Here is a 24259-nt window from a genome sequence, read left to right on the forward strand (position 1 = left end):
TGATGCTACAAGGTACGTCATAAGCATCCTATGGAAGAACGACCATTGTCGACTCTCTACGCTGTAAAACTTTACTCTAGCCTTGAAATTGGCCTAAAAGAGGCATTCATTCATTTAACTTAATATTTTACCGCTTTTTTTATACACTGATCAAAGAATATTGACTTTTTTCCTTTTAATTAAATCGATTTAGTCTAGTTAACTATCCAAATGTTTTATTACTTTAATACATTGTATCAATGATCATTTTTTTCGTTCAACTATTTTTTTATTAATCAACTTTAAAATAAATTATAAACAAATTATTTGATCAGTTTTAGATATTGATAATTATACTTATAACAAACATTTAAATCATTAAATACAGATTTATTTTACATTTTTACGGCTTAATGATACTGCACTCATTTTCCTTTTAAAATGTGTCCTCTAAAGATTAACGTATTTTATCTTTAAACGTGTAAAAATTTAATGACCGACCATTGATCGTTCTTACTTTTGTGACAAATAAATAAAACCACATTACTGCTAAAATTAAAAGAGGCTAAGGTCAATAAAGTTATAAGTCTATTAAGATAGAAGTCGATTAAGAAGTAGATCATGATGAATTTCCAAATTTTTTATACAGGTATCAAAAGTTTGCGTGATTTTCTCGACTCGTTAATTGATTAAATGATTTCCATTACACTCAATTATAATAATTTCTCTAATTTTGTTGTAGTGGTTTACAAAATAAAAATAAATAAATAAAAGTCAGAAGAATAAAACACAATCTTTTATATGCTCTGGTTCTTATGAGCTTCATTCATTTAACAGATCTAGTCTTGCCTTGTTAATTGCAAACTCTAGAAAAGTAATTAAATTATAATAATTTTGATTTGTTTAAATTATTTATATTATTTGTATTAATATCATTAATCAATAATAGATAATTATAGTAATATCACGACGTACTGAAGAGATTTAAAATAAATATTAGCCACATTTTTATAAAAGAGAACTTTCCATATTCATTATGTTTAAGGATAAGTAAAATCATCCGGAAATGATAGAAAATAATATCATTAGCATTTGTCTTAGGAGAGAAAATTTAATGTGATTGTCAGAATCAAAACAGAGAAATTATTTAGATAATAAAAAACAAATAATTATACCATTGAAAATTTATAAAAGGCTGTGGGATTATTTAGAGCAAGTGTACGAACGTTTGTCCATATATGTTGAGAAAAAAACGTTGAGTGAAGAGGGGAGTTGATATAAAGCCTGTGCAAGAGCTGGAAGAACTCATTGCTCCAGTAAAAGACGTTTGTAAAATAAAAAAGTGTCGATGTTATAACATTTGGATGTAAATAATTATATTAATTCAACGATCATTGGAATTATTGAATTATTAGCTTTAAAATTTGTAACATTTCGGAAGACTAAAGTGTTCTTGTTGATATCCTTAAGTGTTTGAAGTATTAATTACTTGAAAAAATAAATATTCAAAATGTGTGACGACGATGTGGCTGCCCTTGTTGTCGATAATGGTTCGGGGATGTGTAAAGCTGGTTTTGCTGGAGATGATGCGCCTCGGGCAGTATTTCCATCCATCGTTGGACGACCAAGATATCAAGTAATTAAATAATTAATTAACTAATTTTCTCATGTAATTGATTTAGTACGATGCAAATTAGATAAAAATATTTAATTTTAAGTACCAAAAAAATATTGTTGAAATTTTTTGTAGGGAATAATGGTAGGAATGGGTCAAAAAGATAGTTATGTTGGAGATGAAGCTCAAAGTAAAAGAGGAGTATTAACAGTCAAGTATCCGATAGAGCATGGAATTGTAACAAATTGGGATGACATGGAAAAAATTTGGCATCACACATTTTATAATGAATTAAGAATTGCTCCTGAAGAGCATCCTGTTCTTCTAACAGAAGCACCATTGAATCCTAAAGCAAATCGTGAAAAAATGACCCAGATTATGTTTGAAACTTTCAACTCACCTGCTATGTATGTAGCAATTCAGGCTGTTCTGTCACTGTATGCATCTGGAAGAACCACTGGGATTGTTTTGGACAGTGGAGATGGTGTTTCCCATACAGTACCTATATATGAAGGTATGTTATTTTATGAACAATTGAATAATTAAATAGAAAGTACAATTGAAAGAATTAAATATATATTATTTTATGACCTAAACCTTGCACATGAATCATGCGTTTTCCCATGTTCTATTTTTTTATACAATCTTTTTAAGTAAATAACATCAATAAAATCAATTCATGATTTACCTAATTGGGGTTTATTTATTAGTTTCATACCGAAACTAATAAATTACTTTACATGGATTAAAGATTAAATTGTTTGTAATGATTGTTAATTTTCTACATAGATTAATGGCATTATTTATGCATTTTTATTCATTGTAAATTAAATTTTTAGGATATGCATTACCACATGCAATTCTACGCTTGGATCTTGCTGGTCGAGATCTTACCGATTATTTAATGAAAATCCTCACTGAAAGAGGATACTCCTTTACAACAACAGCAGAACGAGAAATCGTTCGTGATATTAAAGAAAAACTTTGTTATGTTGCTCTTGACTTCCAACAAGAAATGGCCACAGCTGCAGAATCCAGTGCTTTGGAAAAGAGCTATGAACTTCCTGATGGACAAGTAATTGAAAAACAGTTTATTCTATTACAATTAATTATCAAATAATTATTGTTATTATTTTTCAGGTCATTACAATCGGAAATGAACGTTTCCGATGCCCTGAAGCTATGTTCCAGCCCAGTTTCCTCGGTATGGAGTCCTGTGGTATTCATGAAACTACTTATAATTCTATCATGAAGTGCGATGTTGATATCCGGAAAGACCTCTATGCTAACTCTGTTCTTTCTGGCGGTACAACCATGTACCCAGGCATTGCCGACAGAATGCAGAAAGAAATTACTGCTCTTGCTCCTTCGACCATGAAAATAAAAATAATTGCTCCACCAGAGAGGAAGTATTCAGTATGGATTGGAGGATCTATTTTAGCCAGTCTCAGTACTTTCCAACAAATGTGGATATCTAAACAAGAATATGATGAATCAGGGCCGTCTATTGTTCACAGAAAATGTTTTTAAGATAATTAATTATTTACAATATTGATGAATTGAAAAAAAAAACCATTAATACATTAAAATTAATATGAATTTAAAATTTTAGAACTTCTGAGCATATGTTTTATAAATGGATGATAATTATCTTTCAATGTTTTATTCATAAAGGATAATAATTGAATGAATTTTATAATATGAATTAAACATATAGTTATTTATTTTATACACGTTTTTTGACTTACTAGAATATGAATAGCGATATTATACAGCTTTTAATTGACCATTAAAATAACTGTTAAGTTTAAAAATAAAATATATTTTAGATCAAATTTTTTCACTGATAATTTATTAATAATTATGTTTCTTGATTATAAGCATCATTATTTCTTTCAACTCTATTATTCATTTATTACGATAATATTTTTCCATTATTTAGGTCATTATTTTCTAATGATTGATCTTAGATCAAATATAAATTTTAAAGAAAAAATAAATAAATAACAAAAATTTACATGACTATTATAATTTTTTTAATATAGCCACCAAATAATGAAATTTATAAAAAATTATAACATAAAAATTAATATTTAATTTTTTTTATTATTTACATATCTTATTATTGTACTTTTTGGACTTATAAATCCTAATCTGTCAAACGTCGTTGAATTTTATTCTAAATGGACGGTTAATTAATCAAATTCTGTTTTATTTTTTTCATTCAAACTATGATACATGTAAAAGTGTTTTTTTTTTTAATTTATCGAAAGATATTGACGAGAATTTTTTTTCTAAGAATCATATATTATGACAGATTGATTTATTTTATTATTTTTTTATATATATATATATGTTTTGTATCATTAATCACATGTTCCATACTCTCTTCTAAACAGTAAAAAAATGAATTTATTACTATATAAAATAAATGAGAATGATAATGAAAATATTTGTAAAACATTGTATGTATTCAAGTAGATTTATTGTTTTTTTTTTCTATCAATATTCTACTGAAATGAAAGTAATAAAAAATATTTTAATATAATATATATAATATTGAGTGATAGAGTCGTACGTGATTTCTATATCTATGCGGAGATTTATAATAATTGATATCTATATCATATTATAAATTTTTACATTCTTCCAGTTTTTCTGATAATTTAATATATTTATTTATATATATATATACGTATATAGTTATAATTTTTTCTTAGTTTCTCTATAATTTTTACAGTTTTGAAGAAATATAATAAATGTTAATAGTAATGAATGAATACTGTACATATCGAATAGATGAATCAATTAAAAAAAGAAAATTGTTTCTCATTTAATCAATTAGTACATTTGTTATTATTCCAAACTTGATAATGGAAAATAATGATAAAATTTATGTGATTATCTAAAAATATCACGATATATTAAAAAAATAAATGAAATAAGCAATGATAAACTCTGTCGAAAATGAATAAAAATTAATAATGTGAATAATATCTGAGCAATCGACAAAAAGATGTAAAAAAGTAAACTAATTGTACGAAATTTTGAAGTACGTTAAGTCAAGTTTTTCGGTATTAAAAAAATATAATGAATTATAAAAAAATTATCTTTGGTGGCCTATTTTTTGCACAGAAGTGTGTTCATTACTTAATATTTTTTTTTTTTGATTCTATTTAGGACCATATAATTTAAAACTAAAATGCAACTGAGAATTTTATACAAACATTAGATGAATGCTTATCTTCGTGATTTTCTTCTTCCCGTCGATCGTTTTGGCCTTCGATTTTTTGATCTCGTTGAATGAAGCCATGGTAAGGAGAATTCACTAGAAAAAATTAATTAAGTCATTCAGAAATTATTGATTAGATACGTTATCGAATAAACATCATAATAGTTACCTAGGTGTAAAACTAGGAATAGGTGCGCCAAATGCAGAAACTGGTAATTGAGGATCTACTTGAAGACTCTGTATTTGTTCAACTTCCGGCCATAGTGTCGTTACAGTCTCTTCCTCGGTAGTTGATGGACAAGGTCCAGTATGATTAGTATTATAACATGTTGCTTGATGATTTTGACGTTCTTGTCGTTGTTTTAATTTTTCTATGTGTCTCTGTTCCCTATAAAAAAATTTTTAATTTATACATATTTTCAAACATTGATTGATAATTTGTTTTTATAAACTAATCGAACAAGCTATTGAATTACCTTATCCTCTGCACGTCCCATCGTTTTCTCCTTCTTTCATCATTTTCTAGTTTCAAATGCCTTTTATTAAAAATTTCATCATCTAAATTTTCTGTTCCCTCCATTGTATAACAACTTGTATAAATTTTAATTCTCCAATTAGGAACTTCTAAATTCGTAGAATCCTCTTCTTGCTTACAAGGTTTTGTGTTAAGAGCATAATTTGGATCTCCTAATGCAGTATAATAATGTTCTTCAGTTGTTAAAAATGATTCTTTTTTTACAATTGATTTTCCTTTTTTTTCAGATTTCCTACATAATTCGTGAGTAGATGTCTTACTATCAGGAATAGTTGATGATGTATCGTTACTAACATTGGAAGAACATGATACTCCTCTCTTACGTTTATTGCTTCCAGTGGCATTAAGGGATATTTGATCTGCTCGTCTTTTTCTTTTACCATCCCACTCTATCCTCGAGTCATTGCTGGCTCCCTGTTTAGAGTCATTCTTACTTTGATTATCGTTGGAGTGTTCTTGTTTAACCGTTGTTATACCTCCACTTGTATTCAATCGAATTTTGAAACTTTCATTATACGGTGGACTATTACACTCAGAGGAAATATTTTTTTGATGATCTCCTGTTGTTAATGTTGCATTAACAGAGTGTAAATTTGGTGGTGAGCATGGCCCAGTGTTATCAGATGCAACGGAATTTTCTGTACTTTCCGATCGTAACTTCTGGAGGTTAACTCTTCTATCCATACGCTCCAAGCGCAGTTTAAGCTGCAAAAGTTTAACTCCCTTATAATACATTTGCTTAAATAACCAAACTAATAATAAATAAACAATATGTCTAAAGTTAAACATGTGAACACAGTTAATTTTATTGATAAACTAATGGTGCTTTGAAAAATATTTTGCGCGCCATTTATGTTTATATCGATATAATAGAAAGTGATTTAAACAACTGAGTTCCGACTAAAGTACCATCTTGCGGAAAATATAAGAACTAGTAAATTAAATTTTTTATTAACGTTATTCCGTTTTTTCATAAAAATACAAATAAACACTAACATACAATTTAATTTAAAATTATAATTTCATTGATAATTACACAAAACTCAAAAATATAACTAAACGATATTAAATAACGTAAATAAATGGACATTAAACACAAAGGAATAAAAACTACAGGAAAGAAAGAGTAAAAAGGAATCAGCTGATGATTTTTGAAGGCACTAATCGTTGACCTACCGTTTCATTTTCTTGTCTAAGAGCCGCGAGTAGTTTATCTTTTGTAACAATTTGTTCAGACTGCTGTTGAATGAGATCAAGATGAAGGAGCAACAATTCCTTGAGGTGTTTGACCTCAGCAAGGTCATTGAGTCTAGGCTCGTTGCCTCTGAGAGGACTGACGCCAAGGGCTGAAGTAGCAGTGGCCGCGACAGCCGGGGTGCCACCGTCGGTCATACTCGCGTACATGTGATCAAAATCACAAGGAAAAGTGAGTATACCAGCGGGCGCTGGTTTACTGTCTTCGTTCTCAGCCGCGTGGCCGCTTGTAAATTCGTTGTGGGCGCTCGTACGAGCGCTGTTGGTCGCCGACGAGGACGACAAGTGTTCGTTCATCGCCGCTACCATGTTGTATGCGGCTGTTACCGCACTGCTACTACTACTGACAGCAATTGGAGTCTCCAGTGACAACAAAGATGATGAAGACGACGATGAAGATGATGATGATAATGATGTACGTGATTCAGAATAGTCAATGGATGTTACACCTTCCACTGCTCCTAAAGAGAATGCACTAATGTCCTCGTCGCGATGATGTCCGTCTTCGTGATATTCCTGAAAGTCTACGCCGACGCAAATGTCGTTATCACCATTTACCAGTTGTGACGGCGAGACGTTTGACATCTTCCCACCGTGGCGCCGCCGCAGCTAATGTTTCTGAGCTCATTTGTGGTAGCGCCGAGCGTACCACGCGCCCGCTTCACGCACATGAAGCGTTTTGCTACACCCACCCTTGTTATTGCTGTTTTTCTTCTTCCTTTCACTCCTTTTCTCTCTCTTTACCCCTCTCAATCGGTAATCGTCTCGCCCTCTTCACCGTTTAGAACATTTCCCCTTGCGTCTTTTAACCAGACGCTTTTCTTGCCAGTACTCATTCACACTTGCAACAATTCATTAGACACTGTCGTTACTTTATTGGAACCTATTGCGTCTTCAATCACGAATACACACTTATATTCACGTTCAACAACGAGTGTTTAATGTTTACTGACGATGATCAAGGCCGACGGCCGACGCAGACAGCCGCCGTTCGGCTTCTGCTTCTTTGACTGTTGCGCCACCTTCTCATCATCACCCGGGACGCTTTTCATTTCCCGCCATTTTTGACCACGTGATTTCCGTGGAATTTACTCCGAATTCCAAAACATTTAAAAACTACTCCTTTCAAATTGTTTTTTTATTTTTGATATTTTTTTATTAATTATCGAATAAATATGCTTCAATATTTATAAAAAAGTTATACATAAATGTATAAATTTAAATTTTACGACGTAAATCTAATTACAACACTTTATTGATCGAATGTTAAAATGAAAAAGAAGGGTATGTGTATTTAAATTAAAGAGGAAGAAATTGTTTTTGTTGACTTTAGATATAAGCGCCCTCACTTTATTCATCAGTATTATATTTTTATTATTATGCACTGAATTTTGATTGGTTCAACATATGCGTCGTTAGGTGCAGGTGGTGTGAAATTTTTACGATCAAAACAAATATATCCATGGAGCTTTTTAGAGCATTTTTTTAATCATACAATAGATTTTAATGTGCTCCGTTTTAATGTATATATATATATAAATAAAAACTATTGTTATTTATTTGTTGATATGCAATATTCTTTCCTTATTTGTGTAGAAAAATGACAGCAATTGAAATAAATTCGCCGGTAAAAAATATGTAAGAATAATTTATCATATAACATAATTATCGCATCATAATCATTATTATTTTAATTGCTTACCATTATAAAGTTATTTAATAATTTATTAATTATTTTAAATTTACAGCATCAATGATAGTACCCTAATTATTCAAGAATATGAAATTATCATCGAAAACCTCCAGCAAGATTTAGGAGAATGCCAGGTAAATTTTAATTTTTTTTTATTCAAAGTTTTTATAGTAATTTTAATAAAAAAAATATTTAACATTTTATTATTTAGATTGAACAAGCACGTTTGAGGAAGGAAATCGAAGCTTTGAAACTTGAAAATAAAACATCTGTTGATGATATAAAGGATGCACTTACTCATGTTAATACTACAGGGTGTCCAGTAGTTTTGAACAATCAAGAATGTATCGAGAATTTAAAAAAACAAATATCAATAATTAATTTAGAAAAAGAATCGATATTTCAATTATGGCAAACAGCATTAAAAAAAGTTGAATCTTTAGAACAAGTGATAAAAGCAGTACAAGGAGATGGGACAGTGAATAAACTTTATGAACAACAACTTATCAATGTCAAAAAAACAGAAACGATTCAAGTGTTGGAAGCACAGCTCACTCAAGTAAGAGATAATTTTATTAAACATCAGGTTCTTTGGGAATCATCAAAAGAAAAATTGGAAACTTTAAAAAATGAAAAGAATTTATGTGAAAAAACGATCGCTAATTTACAAAAAGAACTATCAACCAAAGAAGAATCTAATTTGAAAATTATTGAATCCTTAAAAGCTGAAATAAATACATTAAAGCAAGAACTTGATTCTATAAATAAGTTAAAAATAAAGCTTGAAAATGAATTAATAGAAGCTCGACATTTGACAGCAAAAATGACAGCAAAGGATCAGGAATCAAAAGAAAAAGTTGCAGAAGCATTAGAATTAATTGAAATAGCTGTCAGAGAGAAAGAGGCGATTATGGAAAGAGAAGTAAGAACTATTGAAGAAAAATCGAAATTAGAAAATCGACTAACTAATTTATCTGAAGAATTTGCTGCTAAGCTTGATAAAGAATTAACAGAGATAAAAGAAAACTTCGAAAAAAATTCAAAAAAATATGTATCTGAAATTAAAGAGCTTAAAGCAGAGTTACGGGAAAAGGCTACTTTAGTCGATCGAGTACAACGAGAATATAGAATGCTTGAAGAAGAAATCGAAAAATCAAGAATAGATTCTCAGAATTATCTACTAAAGTCCAACGAAAAAGTTTTAGAATTAGAAAGAAAATTAAAAGAAACTGAATATAAGTTAAATGTTTGTGAAGATGAATGTAAGCAAAAATATGAAGAAAAATTACGTCAGACAAATCATCAAATATCAGATCTTGAAAATAAGCTCTCGAATTGTAATGATAAATTACGAAGAAATCAAGTTCATAATCTAAGAAATATGGAAGAAATGGTACGAGATGCTGATGATAGAACTAAAGAAGCTGTTGAAAGATATTCATGCTTGGAAAAAAGATTAGCTCGTGCTTTAGACGATAAAGAAAATTATGCTAGTGAGATGAGAGAATTACAGATAAAGTTTGATAAGGAAATTACTCGAAGAAATCATGAACGGCAAGTATTAAAAACTAGAATAGAAGAACTCCAAGAAGATTTAAAAAATTCTAATGATTTAGTTGATAAAACTACATCTAAAGCTCACAGTCTTGCTGAAAAAATTGAAATATTAGAAAAGAGTATAGATGAAAAAAAAAATCCATTGATGTAAGTTGAAAATATTTTTATTTAATAATAATAAATTACCCTGATCTATTGAACTGGAACATTTAATAATTATTATTTTATTAGCACAAGTAAGGAAAGTATTCAGCAAGCTTCAGACATGGAGAAATTATCAAACCACAAAATAATACGAGAACAATATGAAGAAAAAATTTCCGAATTAACTAAATATGTTAAAATTCATCAACAATTATCAAATAGGTAATTTATCAAGTTATAAATAACAATTAATTACATATTTTAACTTGTGAAATTTTTTAGATGGAAAGAAGAAGCTCAATCTCTAGCCAGTAAATTTTATAATCGTTATAAAGAACTTCGTTCAAAACTACAATTATTAAAAGATGAAAACACGGAATTGAAGAAAGAATTAACACTTTGTAGACAGCAGGTGATCGTTTGCCGATCACAATTAATGCAAAGGTAATATTCGAGATTATTTATTATGTTCTTAAAATATTAATTGTTGAGTATCAGATAATTTCTTAGAATTATATTAAACTAAATATATAATAAATAAATTTAATTTGTTTTTCACCAGGTTGGACCAAGATGATGAAAGATGACAAAACCTCTTATGTTTGTCAAATTTGCTTTTATATTTTGTAAAATCTATAAATAAATATTTTTATTGTTACCAAAACATGTATTTTATTTATTTGCATAAATATTCTTTACTTACTGTCATCTATTATGAATATTTTAAGAGTGAAAATTATGCTGAAGAGTCGATGCAGGCTGTAAATAAACTTGGAAACCAATAAAGTAATTCATCCTCAGCCTGATCATCTAACCAAGCTAGACCCATTTTAACCATATGATCAAGAGCTTTTTGTGCTCTATCCCGTTCCCACTTTAGTTCTCTGTGTAAAAGAGAAATTGAAGCAAAAGCATTGCCTGTTAAACTTGTCTGTTGAAGAACTGCTGTATGATCCATACTAAGTTCACCTGGAATTGATTGAACTAAATATTTTCCTCTTCCAATAGGCAACACAGAAAACCCATTGCCAAATATCCGTAATTTTTTAGCAGCAGCTAATAAATCTTCATTGGTGATTTCTTGATGTTCTTTCCTCTTTCCTCGTGCTTGGACCAATCGATCTCTAAGTTCATCAAGAGATATTAATCCTCCATTTTTGTAATTCGTAGCCATACAGACTTCTACTATTTGAACAGCAAGTTCATAATAAAAATCTCCAATACCTAACACTGACCAGAAACCTTTTCCTGATGCCAAAGGGTCAACTCCAATTGATGCACACATTTCTGTGAATTGTCGACGAAACTGAGCATTCTTTTTAATTTCATTTTTATGCTTTGATGCAAATTCTTCAAGATTTGTTCGAAACAGTTCCATTTGTTTGGTCATTTGTTCAAACTGATTTTCCTGAATTTCGGTACCCTTGTCTTTATATCTTTCTTGCTCTAATTTTTGTTTGTGAATTGCTCCTATTCCAGCTTTTCGTCTCATTTTATTTGTAAAATTTTTTTCAATTAACACTTTTTAACAAAACATTCAAAAATACCATTTAACCTTTAAATATACACGACAAATACAGTTTACATAGATGAACATTCAGATTTATGACATTCAATCAAACAATTTGTCATAAACAAATAATTTTATGCAAAGTAACTTACAAGTATTGATGATAATTTTATTTTTATGTATTTATTGTCATAATCTGCAATATTGTTGATAACTGAACCAGCTGACTTTGTGTATGTATCGAATAAAGTATATTATGTACATGGGTTTTATGCATTTCCATGAGCTCTCAGTAAACTCATGTGATTAGCGCCATTTTTTGAATGATTGGAAAGTTTCTCCTCGAATTCTCAAGTCAAATAATCCAAATGCATATCTACTGCAAGAATAAAATTTTATTATCTTATATAAATATAAGGTTACATAATTTTTTAGTTTTATCGATATTTAAAACAGTGGAGAACTTTATATTATACATGTTAGAATTAATGGTGTTTTTGTAATGATTGATTGCCCATCATAGAAAAAAAAGATCTTAGAAAAAAATATCATTGACTAATTACATTTATTTAAGGATCGGGAGGATAATCTATTTCATGTTGTACAAGAACTGGAGCATCAATTTCTGTTTCGATTGTTTCTTCTACCTCTTCACCTGCTTCTTGGGTACGAATATTTTTAAACCATCTTTTTAAAGAACTTGCGCTTGGAAAATTCATTCCAGCATTTTTTAATTTTTTAAAACCTGATCTAGAATATAATAAAATTTCAGTAGCTAGATTCTTTTCTTCTTCTGTATAAGGAGTACGTTTGGTGTGCAATTGAAGTGATATTATTGCTTTAGAAACTGGAGAAAGATCCATTTCTTCAATAGTATCTAAAATTAATTGTCTTTGTTCTTTAAATGATTTTTTCTTTTTCGTTACTGTTTTTATTGCCTTCCGTTGTTTACGTAACCTTTCCAAGTTTCTCATTCGTCTCAATTCTTTCCGTAACATTGAATTTTGTTGTTTTAATTTAGCTATTAAATCATTTTTAGTGAATTCAGCATTTAATTGTCTAATCATTTCAACACTTGCCCCTGTAGTATCAATTATCGTCCTAGTATTCTTTGAATTAACATTGCTAATAGTTGTTGGATTTATTATATTTATTGTGTGTAAATTAGATTCGTATGTCATCGTTTCTATTTTTTTTTCATCATGATGTTCTATCGTACTGTCTTGTGAAAGAGGTGAAAATTCTTCCAAGTGCTCTTCATAGATGTTTACTCGATTGTTTATTTGATATTGTAATTGATTATTCGTGTCTGGGTTTACATTATCTACCATCACTGATGAATCAGTATTTTTTATTGTTTGATTTTCGTTTTTACTACCATCGTCTTCATCATCACTGAGATAAATTGCATACTTCTTCCAACTGGGAATTTCTTCATCATTGTCATCATTTGTAGATATTTCTTTTTTCGAAATATCCGATGATATTTGAAAACAACTATCTATGTCATCAACTCTATCAGGATCATCAAAATCTTCAAAAAGCTGTGGCGCTTTTATTATTTTTGTATCATTTGATTTCCAATCATGACATTCAGCATTTGAAAGAATAACATTTGTTGCAATTACATTTTCATTAGTTGTCTTGTTTTCATTTGTTGTTGAATTATTTTGATTTGAATTGTTACCAAGATTAGGGGGATAATTAGGTAATGGCACGCTATTTCGTTTTAAATAATGCTTCGAAGCATCTGAAAAGCATGATGGATCAAAATGATCAGCACACACTCCTGATCGACGAATAGAACTAGCTGCTTTTTTTCTTATGTCTGGATTTCCTATAAAGTGATTATTATGCTTCATAATACAAAATGATGATACGAAATATGTCTTACATTAAATCTTTTATATCCAAATTATTTACCGCAATTTTGTAACCATTTTTCTAGTCTTTCAGGCTCAGTGCTTCTTGGAAATAAAAAAAGTTTCCTGAAATTACGATATTTTCCATTCTTGCAACCTTTATAAGCACAACGGTCATATGGACATTCACCTGGGATTTTTTCATCATCTCTATAAACTTTTTTCAACATAATTAAAATATTTCCATCGAATAATCTGAAATGTTTATAGAAAATTATTAATTTATCATTAAAATGTTAATATTACATTTCATGTTGAGTAACTATTCATGTTCAACTTACATTATTTTATAAATAATTGAGTAATTGTTCACAAATATATATTATTGATATTTACATAAGCCATTCCAACATTAATAATCAATGAATAAATGTATAATTATTTGTTATTGTCGTAATGTAACCTTTTTAATTCCGGCACTGCACGTAATGGATGTTTCGCTCAACTCAAGTTACCCCCACCACTGCACTATTCTTACTTGAAAAATATTTTAGTGCGCATGTCCGATAGAGAGCGCGTGCTGCGCACCTGATATGCGCAATATTCTGAACAATGGCCGATGTCAACTAAAAACACAACCGAGTTTTAGTAAACAATTATTTTGAAGCCAAAACTAAAGTTAAAATAATATTTATTGAGTATTTTCTATATTTATTTAACTCAAAAGAGTAATCTACAGTTATTCTCAACTAATATTTAAATCAATCTTCACAAACAAGTGTACGAAAATATGGATCAGGTAAATTTTTCTTCCGTATTATTTGTTTTTATTATTTTAATTTCGTATTTTACAATAAGAAATCAGTATAATTTTATATTTTTCAGCAAGATTTAAAATTAAAAATTGATCAAGCTTGCAGAACAGCTGAAGAGTTTACAAAATTGTTCTATGAAACATTAGATAAAAGAAGATATGTAAGCATTTGTTTTATTAATTAAGAATTATTTGCTAAAGATTTATTAAATTTTTATTCTTATATACTATTGTAATCGTTGTCACTCTCTAATTTTTCATTTTATAGCATATATCAAGACTTTACTTGGACACTGCTAGATTAATTTGGAATGGAAATGGTGTTGAAGGAAAAGAGTCAATTCAGAAATTTTTGATTGATTTACCAAATTCTAATCATCTTATTTCTACTTTAGATGCTCAACCTATTACTAGTATGTAATTGTGTTTAAACTATTCCGTTTTTTGAATTTATACAATTTTTTCTTTCTGCTGTTTGGTAATTTTATTCAATATCTATTTTATTTTAGGTCCAGCAGTTGAGGATCAATTTACTTTTCTTGTTAAAGTTGGAGGTCAAGTTAAATATATGGATAAATCTATGAAACCTTTTGTTCAAACATTTTTAATAACAGCCAGAGGAGAAAAATGGAAAATAGTCAGTGATACATTTAGAACTCAAGAGTCATTAGACAATGTTAATACTCCAAGTTAATCTATTTATTACATTTTAATTATCAATAAAATTTATATACAAAACAACCAATAAATTTTTATATAAAACAATGATATAAATTCTTTATATATTAAAATCTATTTAAATTTATTATTGATCATATATTTTTCGATACTATTATTAGTTTGGTTATATCGAAATGAGTTACGACAAGATCGATTGTGAAGAGTACTACTTCGATTATCAAACGTAAATATAGCAAACTTCATATTACGTGTTAATATTTTACATTTTAATCAAAGATGTTTTGTTTTAATAGTTTGTAAGTGACTTTTAGATTAAAAACTTCATTCAAAATGAGTGGAAATATTCCACATCGTGATGTAGGCCCTATTATACAATTAATTAGAAGAATTGCTCGAGGGGTAAGATTGATAACCTTCAAATCAAATATCTTTTACGTCTCAATTAACTTCAATGTTTTTCAAAATTAAAATTACGTAATAAAATGATTTTTACCAAGTTATTAAAAAATACAATATTAATTTATTTCGTTTAAATTAGAGAAAATATATTCCTTCTGTGAGATTTGCTGACGAACTAGCTGCTAGAACTCAACCACATCCAAATGTTCCTGGAGGTCCTTATCATAAGACATCAAAAATTTATTATCATACAAGAGATGCTCGACGTTTAGTTGCACCTCCTATTGAAGTTGCTAACAACACTAATAAACAAATTACTGCTGGGTATGTAATATTTAGCAAACAGTAACATTGATGTCTCTTATCTGTAATTGTAATACCATATAATATCACGATTCATTTTTAGTTCTGGAGTAGCAGCTGCGAAACCAATAACTCCTAATAAAACATACCACCCTCAAGTAGGAGAACCAGATCCTGGAAAAATTTATAATGAGCCATTTGAGTTGTAATTAAAGTACTCAGTTTATAAAGTAAAATAGATGTAGAAAATTAACTTAATAAATTAATTATTTCTGTTAATAATAACAGCAGAAAGACATAAAGTTAAAGTTTATTGTGTTTTTCATGTTCTTAACAGTAAATAATTTAAATAACATTTTAGTTACTCTGCATATATACACATATGTTTTTTACAAACTTCAACGGTTATTTTCAATTAATAAATTATCAGGTGATAGTAGACATATTAGCCTCAATCTTTCAACAATTTTCATAAATAAATTATTTATTAATCGTAGATCACCTAATAATTTCTAAAGTTATGATTAAAGAATAAAATTCATTTTTTAAATCCACCTAATACATACATAAATTAGTAATAATTAAAAGCATAAAATATACGTGAATTACACCTATAGCTCAAAATAATGTAGTCAATAATTTTTTAAATAATAATTGTGATTATAATAATTATTCTGTAATTGAATTTGAAATAAAATTCGTGATATCCATCACGATAATAATTATACTTATATACATATACAAACGTTTATGTAAGTAACTCTTGGCACCGAACAGATGAACCTTTAACTTAATATGGAATTTGATTCTGATAATACTGTATCATATCATAAGTCTTGGTACGGAAATTGAGGAAACTGCTGCGAATAACATTCAACATAAAGGCAGCAGCTTCACGATCTGTTGCAGAGGGAGCAAATCTACTGCGAAGTAATTTAATTGTTTGACCACGAAAACAAGGTAATCCAGTGTCCAGCATTAGAGAGACTAGGGAAATAATTGCTTCTTGATATGGCCTAAAAATATAAGAATTTAAATTTTAGATAAACATGAATTAATTGTAATTATAGAAAATTATTAATTTAGTTTATTTACCTGACTGCTAAAAATGCTTGAACACAGAGCTCCATAAACCATCGGAATGGAGCAGCCTCCATTTTTCCTCCCATCACAAGCACCATTTCATCAGTGAGCTTAATGTCAGGTTCAAATCCGAGATTCCCACCAGGAGAACTTTCAAACATGAATCCAAAATCAATGTGAATTATATGTCCCTCATCATCAAGCATTATATTTCCATTGTGTCTATCTTTTATTTGTAAAATATATGTGATTACACTGTAAGCTGCCATTGATTTGATAAAATTGCGTCTAGCATTTTGGAATTCTTTTCGTGTTTCTCCTCCATATTTTGCTAGAAAATATTCATACATGCCAAAATCTGTTTGTCGACCAAGTTGATCACGAGATTCAGCATTTGGAACACATTCTATTACGCCACACTAAAAAAGTGTATATATATAAATAAATAAAGTTAAATTAATTTATTAAAAAAAAATAATAATAAACAAGAAAATAAATACTTACTCCAGGAGCAGTGGCAACAACTCTGTATGGAAAGAGGAACAAATTCAATCCAACTTTTTGGAAAATATTTTTAAAGATTCCTATTACTTGGAGAGCCAACATATCTTGTCGAACATCATCACCAACTTTAAATATTGCAGCTTGCCATATTTCTTGACCTGTACAAGTTGTTTCAACTTTAGCATTAGCAGAAACTGCCATTGCAATATTTTCCAGTTCTTTAATTCCATAACGTTGGACTCGGAAACGTGCTAAGAAAGGTGCTTTTGCTGCACTTTGCATAGGTCTTCCGCTATTATAATCAATGTCAATTACCATTGCTTCAGGATTGGAGGGTAAATAGCATCCTGGTTGAACAGTAATTTTTCGTAAAGCTTTCAAACAAGCTTCTCTTCTTTCAGGACCTTTAGGATAAGGCCTGATTTCACCAGAAATATTGGTAATTTTTTCGAAGAAATCAAATTCTCGTTCATAAAATTGTTTAGCAGGTCCTGAAAGTGATGCTACAATTGATTTAACTAATCCATCAAGGACATCAAATAAATCAGGATCTTTAACTTGTTTTTCTTCGTCCATATACATATTAGTATGCATATTCCATATTAGTTGATGAGCCACAACTTGTGATCTCTTTGCAATAGACTTAATAAATTCAACCGCATAACCCATAGTATCATGTCTTACAGCTTGAACCAATTGAGGAATGTAAAATAGCACTGCGTCAGCTGGATAACTACCTAGAACTCGTACTGCATACTGAGCAGAAATTGGATGATGAGGAAATTGTCGAGAAAAATAAGCTAGAGCTTGAATAGGTGAAACTCTAGCCCAAGTTAACATATAAACCAATTCCGGAGCATCATTTAGCAAAGAATCAGTTGTTACAAGATACTGAAGCGCTTCAGGAACATGCATCACTGGCACAGGCTTTAATCTCACTAATCTACAAACTTCCTTGATAATTGTATCAGAATTTTTAAGTCTTACGGGTAAGAAAACTGCTAAGACTGGACTAATATCCCATGCAAGACGTGTACAATCACGCCAGCGTTCATTCATAGCCTTGGCTCTCCATTCAGCAATGGAAGCTTCTGTTGGCATATTTAAGTCTGATCTACCACCAGGGTTGTGCCAGACAAGTAATAATTCAATTTCAACCGCTAGAAGTTCAAGAATTAAATTACGTTTTTTGATATAATTTTTTACCAAAACGTTGCTATGAAGAATTCTTTTACTTCTATTACTTCTTTTTCCTAGTGCATTACTGCTGGTTGATAAAGGAACTGTATTAATCCATCCTGAGGCTGGTTGTTTAACTAATTCTCGTGAACTTGGTGCTAAAGAATTCATAGATGTTGCAGGTTCAATAGACACTAAATTTGTTTGCTGTTCAATGAGCATTTCTAAATCACCTTCTCCAGTCATCATCAAATATTTTTTATCACTGTGCATTACTTGCCAAAAACGCATTAATGTTATGATATCTTCACGCAACTGTTCAGGTTCTTGAGTAGGAGTCTGACGCTCTCTGCAGAAATAATCTAGACAATTATAGTAAACTCTTTCTCTTAGAACATTTTTACTGAGAGATTTAGCTAGGGTTTCGCCTTGAAGAAGAAATAAACCACAGCTAAGTAATTTAAATCTTGCTCCAACGGCTGCTATGTGTCTATTCAAACTTGGTCCTCCTCCAGATGCACCGACTGTCATCGGCAAAGATCGATGTAAAAGCATAGCAATCATTTCTACAGTTTCTTGACAACAGTATTTAGCAGTTTCTATTAATTCGATGATGAAAGTTACCCAAATCTCATGTGGTTTAACATAAGGAGGATTAGGTCCTAATTCACAGCCTTCATAAACTGCTAGAGGATTCACTTCTTCTTGCTCTGGGGAAAATAAACCCATTCTTTTGTCTACAGTATATTGCCAAGCAGAGAGCATTTCTTGTAAAAATCTCAATTTTAAATCTGGACGAGCTGTTAAAATCCACTGCCAACATTCTACTGCTGTTAACATGGCTGAATTAGTGAAAAGATCGATTTGAGATCCAGCAACGACATGCAGAAGTCTTCTATGAAGTCCCGGCATAGAAATAAGAAGAGCTGTAGCTCGCCACAGTGCCCCTTGATGAAGACTGTCATTTTTACTTTTGCAGGCATGATGAACTGCAGCTATCACTCGATCAACAACAATATTTCTACCTTCTTCTGCTCTTGTTTCTGTACTAGGAGATTCAGCTCGAGCTAAAGCTAACATACCGGTGACTTCTCCAGCATACCAAGATCGTCTTGACATCATTGAAAGAAGCCAGGAGCTCGCACCTTTATGTTCTCTACGTTTGTCAAGAGAATTTGTATTCATTGATCCTGAATTAGGCGTTGCTAAGTCGATGAATTCGAGAACAGAGTCAGTTGCTAAAGCCAAGCCAGTATGATGCCACATTCCTGATGAAGGAATTTGATTGATGTATTCTTGAAGATGAGATCTAACAGCATGAGGTGCCCATTTCATCGCTTCTTGAATTATTTCTTTACACCTTGCTGCAAAATCATCAACAATTTTGGCTCTTGCTTCAAGAGAATCCATCAAGTGAATACTATAAGGTGTCCCGGGAATATGAAGATTAGGAGTTTCTTCATTAGGATCAAGTTGAAGAGAAAATGCTAAGACTTGTAAAATATCTAGCATACTCCATAGTACTCGACAATTCCATAAAAGATGAGGAAATGCATCAACAAGTGCACTTAAATATTTATCTGCTACTCTACGAATTTGTTTATGAACATGATTAAAATTGACTAAAAGGAACTGTGCATGACTTTCAAGTTCTCGTTCTCTCTTTTCGTCTTTAGGTTTTTTCAACATAACATCTTTAAATTTAGCAAAAACTGAATCTCCAACACTACAAATACATTGCCACATTCCACTTTTATCTTTTTGCAAATCTGGATCACTTAAATACTCCATGATTGGTTGTAAACTTGGTTCAGAGCTATTTTCAACTCTTAAAGTTTCTACCCAATAAACTGATAATAAATAAGTAATCTGAGCAAATTGCATTTTTGAAACGTAAGTTACAACATCACTTGATCGAATACTCATTCTCAAAATTTGATTACGAAGTTCTTGAAGTTCACTTATCGATACACTTTCATTGCGAACAGCAGAAGTGTATTGCAATTCACGCATTTCGAGTTTAGCATTAGTTTGAGAAATCAAAAATGGTGATTTAATAGATATTTCTTTTACTCCTTCATACCATTCTGATGGCCAGATTCTTGCAGAACTTGGTTCAATAGGCACAAATCCGAAAACAACACAGTATAACCAAAAATCTTTAAATAATTTAAGCATTCGAGTGCTAGGTTGTCTTATTGGTGGTAATCTTCTTACTAAAATAGCAATAACTGGGATCAAAGCACCGAGGTTTCCAGCCACATTTGAACTTTTAGTTATTGTGGACATTGAAGCAATCGCAGTTGAAGTTGCAACAGCAGTAGAACTTGCGATTTTTTCACTCTGTCTTTTGCCTTCAAGACCCATTGATACAAACAATTGCAAAAGGCGAAGTAGAAGTTTATCCAACTCATCTTCTCCTTGTAAATTAGCGGCTATATTAGCTAAAGCATTTGTCACTGCTCCTGTTACATGCCTGTATTGTTTCCTATCAACATTCGTAGCATAAGCAGCACAACTAGATTCTAGAGACACTGAAAACATTTGCATTATTTCTCCGCGAGCTTCACACTTTGCTATTATCATACATCCAAGTTGATCGACTATCAACAAATCTAAAGAACTTGGATCTCTGCAAAAACTTTGTTCAAAAAAAGATAAAATGCTACTTGTAGTTTTTGGAGTATCCTTCAGAGCAACGGCAACATGACCAAGCATAATCATAATATTTTCTGCTACGAGTTGATTAGTTAATCGTTCTGATTTTTCAACATTTTCATTTCTTTCTAGACTGCAAAGACGTGTTGATGCACTGCTAACTAACGCAGGAACACAATTAGGATAAACAGGTTGTGCTGCTTCCAAAGCGATACAAAGATTGCCGATTGCTGCATCTCTTAGTTTCTCAAAAGCAGATTTAGATGGTGAAACTGCTTGTTTTGGCTCTATCTCTTTTCCATCAACGATTGCTCGAAATTGATTATTTCTATCTAATTTTTCACTGAATTGAAGATGTAATTTAACAAGAATTGGTGATGGATTCATTAAAAAATCTCGAAGATTGTATGTTGAAGTAATAGCAATGTTGGGAAATTTTTGGGCGAGTTTTCCAAGACCTTCCAAGCAAACCATCAATAAAGGCATGTGAGCTAAAACTAATGTTGGTCCGTGATTCGAATTTATTTTTTCTGTCAATCTGCTACAAAGGCTATCTGCACCTGTTTAAACAAAATAAAACAATTCATTAATATCATAAATTAGGATACTAATGTTAAAGAATTATGTCAATTATGGTTAAATCTGTTAGTTTTTTTATAAATGTCACAGCAAATCAGACTGAAAACAGGGGAAAGATTCATTAAAGTCATTAAATAGTTCAGTCATTCATATTTTTGTTATATAAATAATCGTTCGAGTGATTTTGATGATAGTCATGCAGAATTCTTAACACAGGATAATTAAAAATACCCTGGCCAATCAGCATAGAACCAAGATCTGCATAAAGTGCTGATATATCATATTCTCCATGAACTGTAAAAGATGTAATTAATCGAAAAAAAATCATTTTTCATACAGTTGTTGATTATTTAAATATATTTTAAATAACATCCACAAAATGGATCACCAATCACGTACCAATAAAATGACAATAATCGAGTAGAAAAAAAAATGCATTTCAGTAATTAAAATTTAATCTAAAAAATTTACCAGTTTCATCTCCAATAGCCCAAACCAAGAGGTCCACGCATGCCGAGTTAGCCATAACATTAACTTTGAATCTATTGACTGTTTTAAAATTTGTATCTGCGTCTTCTCGTTCACTAGCATCATGCTGACGAGATTGCAATTCCGTTTGTCCTGAGAGAAATAAACCTTTAACGAATTCCTGAACGTCTTTCGTAAAAGGTGCAGGTAAATCTCGTTGATTTTGTAATAATTCACGTAATAATGCCACCATAACTAAATTCATCGTCTCACTGAATGAGCGATATGGAAATATTAATACTTGACCAGAAAAATATATCTAAAAATAATAATTAGTAGATGTAGTAATTAGTTTTATAAATAAAATTAAATTTTTGATAAAAAAACGTTTAAACTGACCTGCTGAGCTTCTTCATCAAGAAATTTGAGCATATCTTTGGTTAAAAGCTTTTTTGCTAATGCTAAAACACTTTGCAAATGTACAATACCAAACAACAATCCAGTTCTTTTTTCAGGACTTTCATTACATCGCATTTGAGGAAATTGATTGAAACTAGATCCATAACGAGTAAAAAAATAAGTTGATGGATCATATGGAATAGATAAATAGGATTGAAACGATGGTCTTTTTCCAGCATGATAGTCATCAATTGTTGAAAATGTTGATTGTGCGCTATCAATAGTAACATGAGGATTCAAATTTCCACTCAGAGAACGTGGAATGATTGGACGAAAATTAGAAAAACTCAAATGTCTCTTATTTGGTGGTGGTTCGTTGCAAGAAATTTTAATCGGTGGTTCTCGTGGAGGAAAAATTCGACAAAGCAATGGTGGATCTACACATGCAAACCGTCCCATTGCTCGTGCCAATCCTATTAGAATTGGAACAAGACACTTGCAGAGTGATACTATAAAAAGTAAAGAATATTATGTTAGCAATAATCATTGATATTTATAATAATCATTATAACAATTTTTGTAAAAATACTTTTAGCTTGTAAAGTTCGTGCTCCATTTTGCTCTTTAGATCCACGAACAAGGTTAGTTATTACTGCTAATAATTCTACTTGATTAGAAATGATCTCTTCACAGACTGTATCACATCTTGCAGCAACATCACTTAATAGTGTGTTTAAACAAAAGCTAAATCTTTCAGCAACGGGTATTCTTTCTGCAGGAGTCACTCTAATTTCATCTAACCATACTACTTTAGGTAATCCTCTAAGTAGTCGCAGTAAATAAGGCAAAATGCGATCACGATGTTGAAGTCCAGATTCCAAAAAATATATGCCAAGAGCAATAATTGCATCTTGACCTCGTTGATCCATACGAAATACTCCTTGAGCTGATTCTTGGGGACATAGTTTAAAAAGTCGATTTACCTGTATTATTAAAAACAATCATATAATTATTTGTTAATGATATGACATAATTTTATTATTAAATACGATGACTAAGATAATAGTTGTAAATGTTAATTAATAACCTATTGAAATAACTTCATAGAGCTTTATAGATTTCTATAAAATATTTTAAAAATCAATGTTTACTAGCTTTTTTTATGTGAATAATTTCAAAAAATAGTTAAATGTTAATGGTGTGAGAGATTAATTTATAATATAAGCCTGTATATAATAAAATAATTTAATGAGGTTATTTCATAATGTTTATGTATATTATTAGGTATAAATATTTAAAATATTCATTGAATTAAGAACATACCTTTTCCCAAGGTGTAGGATTAATTCCTGCTAAAGATCTTGCTAAATGTTGAACTGTCTTGGTAAAAAATAATTTTTCATCCGTAATCATTTTGATGTCTGATGGTTATTATTTAGAATTGATTAATTTAAATAAGTGTCAACTTATTAGTTGTTCCGTTAAATATAAACAACAAATCTTTTAAACTACATAACACAGTTATCTATATAAGATGTACGTAATGATACAATCATTTTTATAATTATGTACGTTTTCATATCATCACTTGACGTAAAGGATTTTTTTTACTTTGCAATATTTGAGTATATGTATACGTTTATCTGTATATTTTCATATTTTTTCAAGAAGATTTTGTTAGAGATATTTCTCTTGCTTCTTTTGGTATTGTAAAATGTAGTAGACAGAATATCCACTAGATGGCTTAGGAAAATTTAAAAAATTCAAAAATTGTATGAAAATTTATTGATTAATAATTTCAAACGATAGAA

At 30.2% G+C, this 24259-nt stretch overlaps 8 protein-coding genes across 9 annotated transcripts; 4 read left to right on the top strand and 4 right to left on the bottom strand.

Moving 5' to 3' along the window:
- The first annotated feature begins 1123 nt into the window (after positions 1-1123).
- LOC118069337 (actin, clone 403-like) lies at positions 1124-3353 on the top strand. The gene is made up of 4 exons (XM_035087381.1): positions 1124-1615; positions 1730-2108; positions 2434-2669; positions 2735-3353. Exons 1-4 carry the CDS (start codon positions 1490-1492, stop codon positions 3122-3124), a joined length of 1131 nt encoding a protein of 376 aa, XP_034943272.1. The 5' UTR covers positions 1124-1489; the 3' UTR covers positions 3125-3353.
- Positions 3354-4229: 876 nt separating this feature from the next.
- On the bottom strand, positions 4230-7636 carry LOC118069245 (male-specific lethal 1 homolog). Its single transcript, XM_035087220.1, has 4 exons — positions 6538-7636; positions 5303-6066; positions 4996-5214; positions 4230-4922 (listed from the first exon to the last, which is right to left on the bottom strand). Exons 1-4 carry the CDS (start codon positions 7198-7200, stop codon positions 4835-4837), a joined length of 1734 nt encoding a protein of 577 aa, XP_034943111.1. The 5' UTR covers positions 7201-7636; the 3' UTR covers positions 4230-4834.
- A 371-nt stretch (positions 7637-8007) lies between these two features.
- Positions 8008-10673, top strand: LOC118069238 (cingulin-like). Its single transcript, XM_035087207.1, has 6 exons — positions 8008-8253; positions 8364-8442; positions 8520-10012; positions 10097-10231; positions 10292-10453; positions 10572-10673. The coding sequence occupies exons 1-6, from the start codon at positions 8216-8218 to the stop codon at positions 10594-10596; spliced, it is 1932 nt and encodes a 643-aa protein (XP_034943098.1). The 5' UTR covers positions 8008-8215; the 3' UTR covers positions 10597-10673.
- Positions 10282-11936, bottom strand: lsn (vacuolar-sorting protein SNF8). Its single transcript, XM_035087243.1, has 2 exons — positions 10713-11936; positions 10282-10642 (listed from the first exon to the last, which is right to left on the bottom strand). The coding sequence occupies exon 1, from the start codon at positions 11499-11501 to the stop codon at positions 10746-10748; it is 756 nt and encodes a 251-aa protein (XP_034943134.1). The 5' UTR covers positions 11502-11936; the 3' UTR covers positions 10282-10642; positions 10713-10745.
- Positions 11937-12067: 131 nt separating this feature from the next.
- LOC118069253 (uncharacterized) lies at positions 12068-13884 on the bottom strand. The gene is made up of 3 exons (XM_035087231.1): positions 13723-13884; positions 13443-13636; positions 12068-13356 (listed from the first exon to the last, which is right to left on the bottom strand). The coding sequence occupies exons 2-3, from the start codon at positions 13609-13611 to the stop codon at positions 12089-12091; spliced, it is 1437 nt and encodes a 478-aa protein (XP_034943122.1). The 5' UTR covers positions 13612-13636; positions 13723-13884; the 3' UTR covers positions 12068-12088.
- A 23-nt stretch (positions 13885-13907) lies between these two features.
- Positions 13908-14961, top strand: Nxt1 (NTF2-related export protein 1). Its single transcript, XM_035087256.1, has 4 exons — positions 13908-14180; positions 14267-14356; positions 14464-14608; positions 14705-14961. The coding sequence occupies exons 1-4, from the start codon at positions 14172-14174 to the stop codon at positions 14887-14889; spliced, it is 429 nt and encodes a 142-aa protein (XP_034943147.1). The 5' UTR covers positions 13908-14171; the 3' UTR covers positions 14890-14961.
- A 62-nt stretch (positions 14962-15023) lies between these two features.
- LOC118069278 (NADH dehydrogenase [ubiquinone] 1 alpha subcomplex subunit 7-like) lies at positions 15024-15886 on the top strand. 2 transcript variants are annotated; one of them, XM_035087277.1, is made up of 4 exons: positions 15024-15099; positions 15170-15275; positions 15415-15599; positions 15682-15886. In XM_035087277.1, exons 2-4 carry the CDS (start codon positions 15207-15209, stop codon positions 15785-15787), a joined length of 360 nt encoding a protein of 119 aa, XP_034943168.1. In that variant the 5' UTR covers positions 15024-15099; positions 15170-15206; the 3' UTR covers positions 15788-15886. The 2 variants fall into 2 exon arrangements, with proteins under 2 accessions (XP_034943168.1, XP_034943159.1); XM_035087268.1 differs by lacking the exon at positions 15024-15099 and having other exon boundaries at positions 15106-15275.
- A 93-nt stretch (positions 15887-15979) lies between these two features.
- Positions 15980-24068, bottom strand: Pi4KIIIalpha (phosphatidylinositol 4-kinase III alpha). The gene is made up of 7 exons (XM_035087197.1): positions 23772-24068; positions 23038-23431; positions 22449-22957; positions 22053-22368; positions 17166-21562; positions 16674-17080; positions 15980-16594 (listed from the first exon to the last, which is right to left on the bottom strand). The coding sequence occupies exons 1-7, from the start codon at positions 23859-23861 to the stop codon at positions 16369-16371; spliced, it is 6339 nt and encodes a 2112-aa protein (XP_034943088.1). The 5' UTR covers positions 23862-24068; the 3' UTR covers positions 15980-16368.
- Between the last annotated feature and the right edge of the window lie 191 nt (positions 24069-24259).

The sequence above is a fragment of the Chelonus insularis genome, unplaced genomic scaffold (assembly GCF_013357705.1).
Source record: "Chelonus insularis isolate UGA/USDA-ARS -01 unplaced genomic scaffold, ASM1335770v1 contig_128_pilon, whole genome shotgun sequence".
NCBI lineage: Eukaryota > Metazoa > Arthropoda > Insecta > Hymenoptera > Braconidae > Chelonus > Chelonus insularis.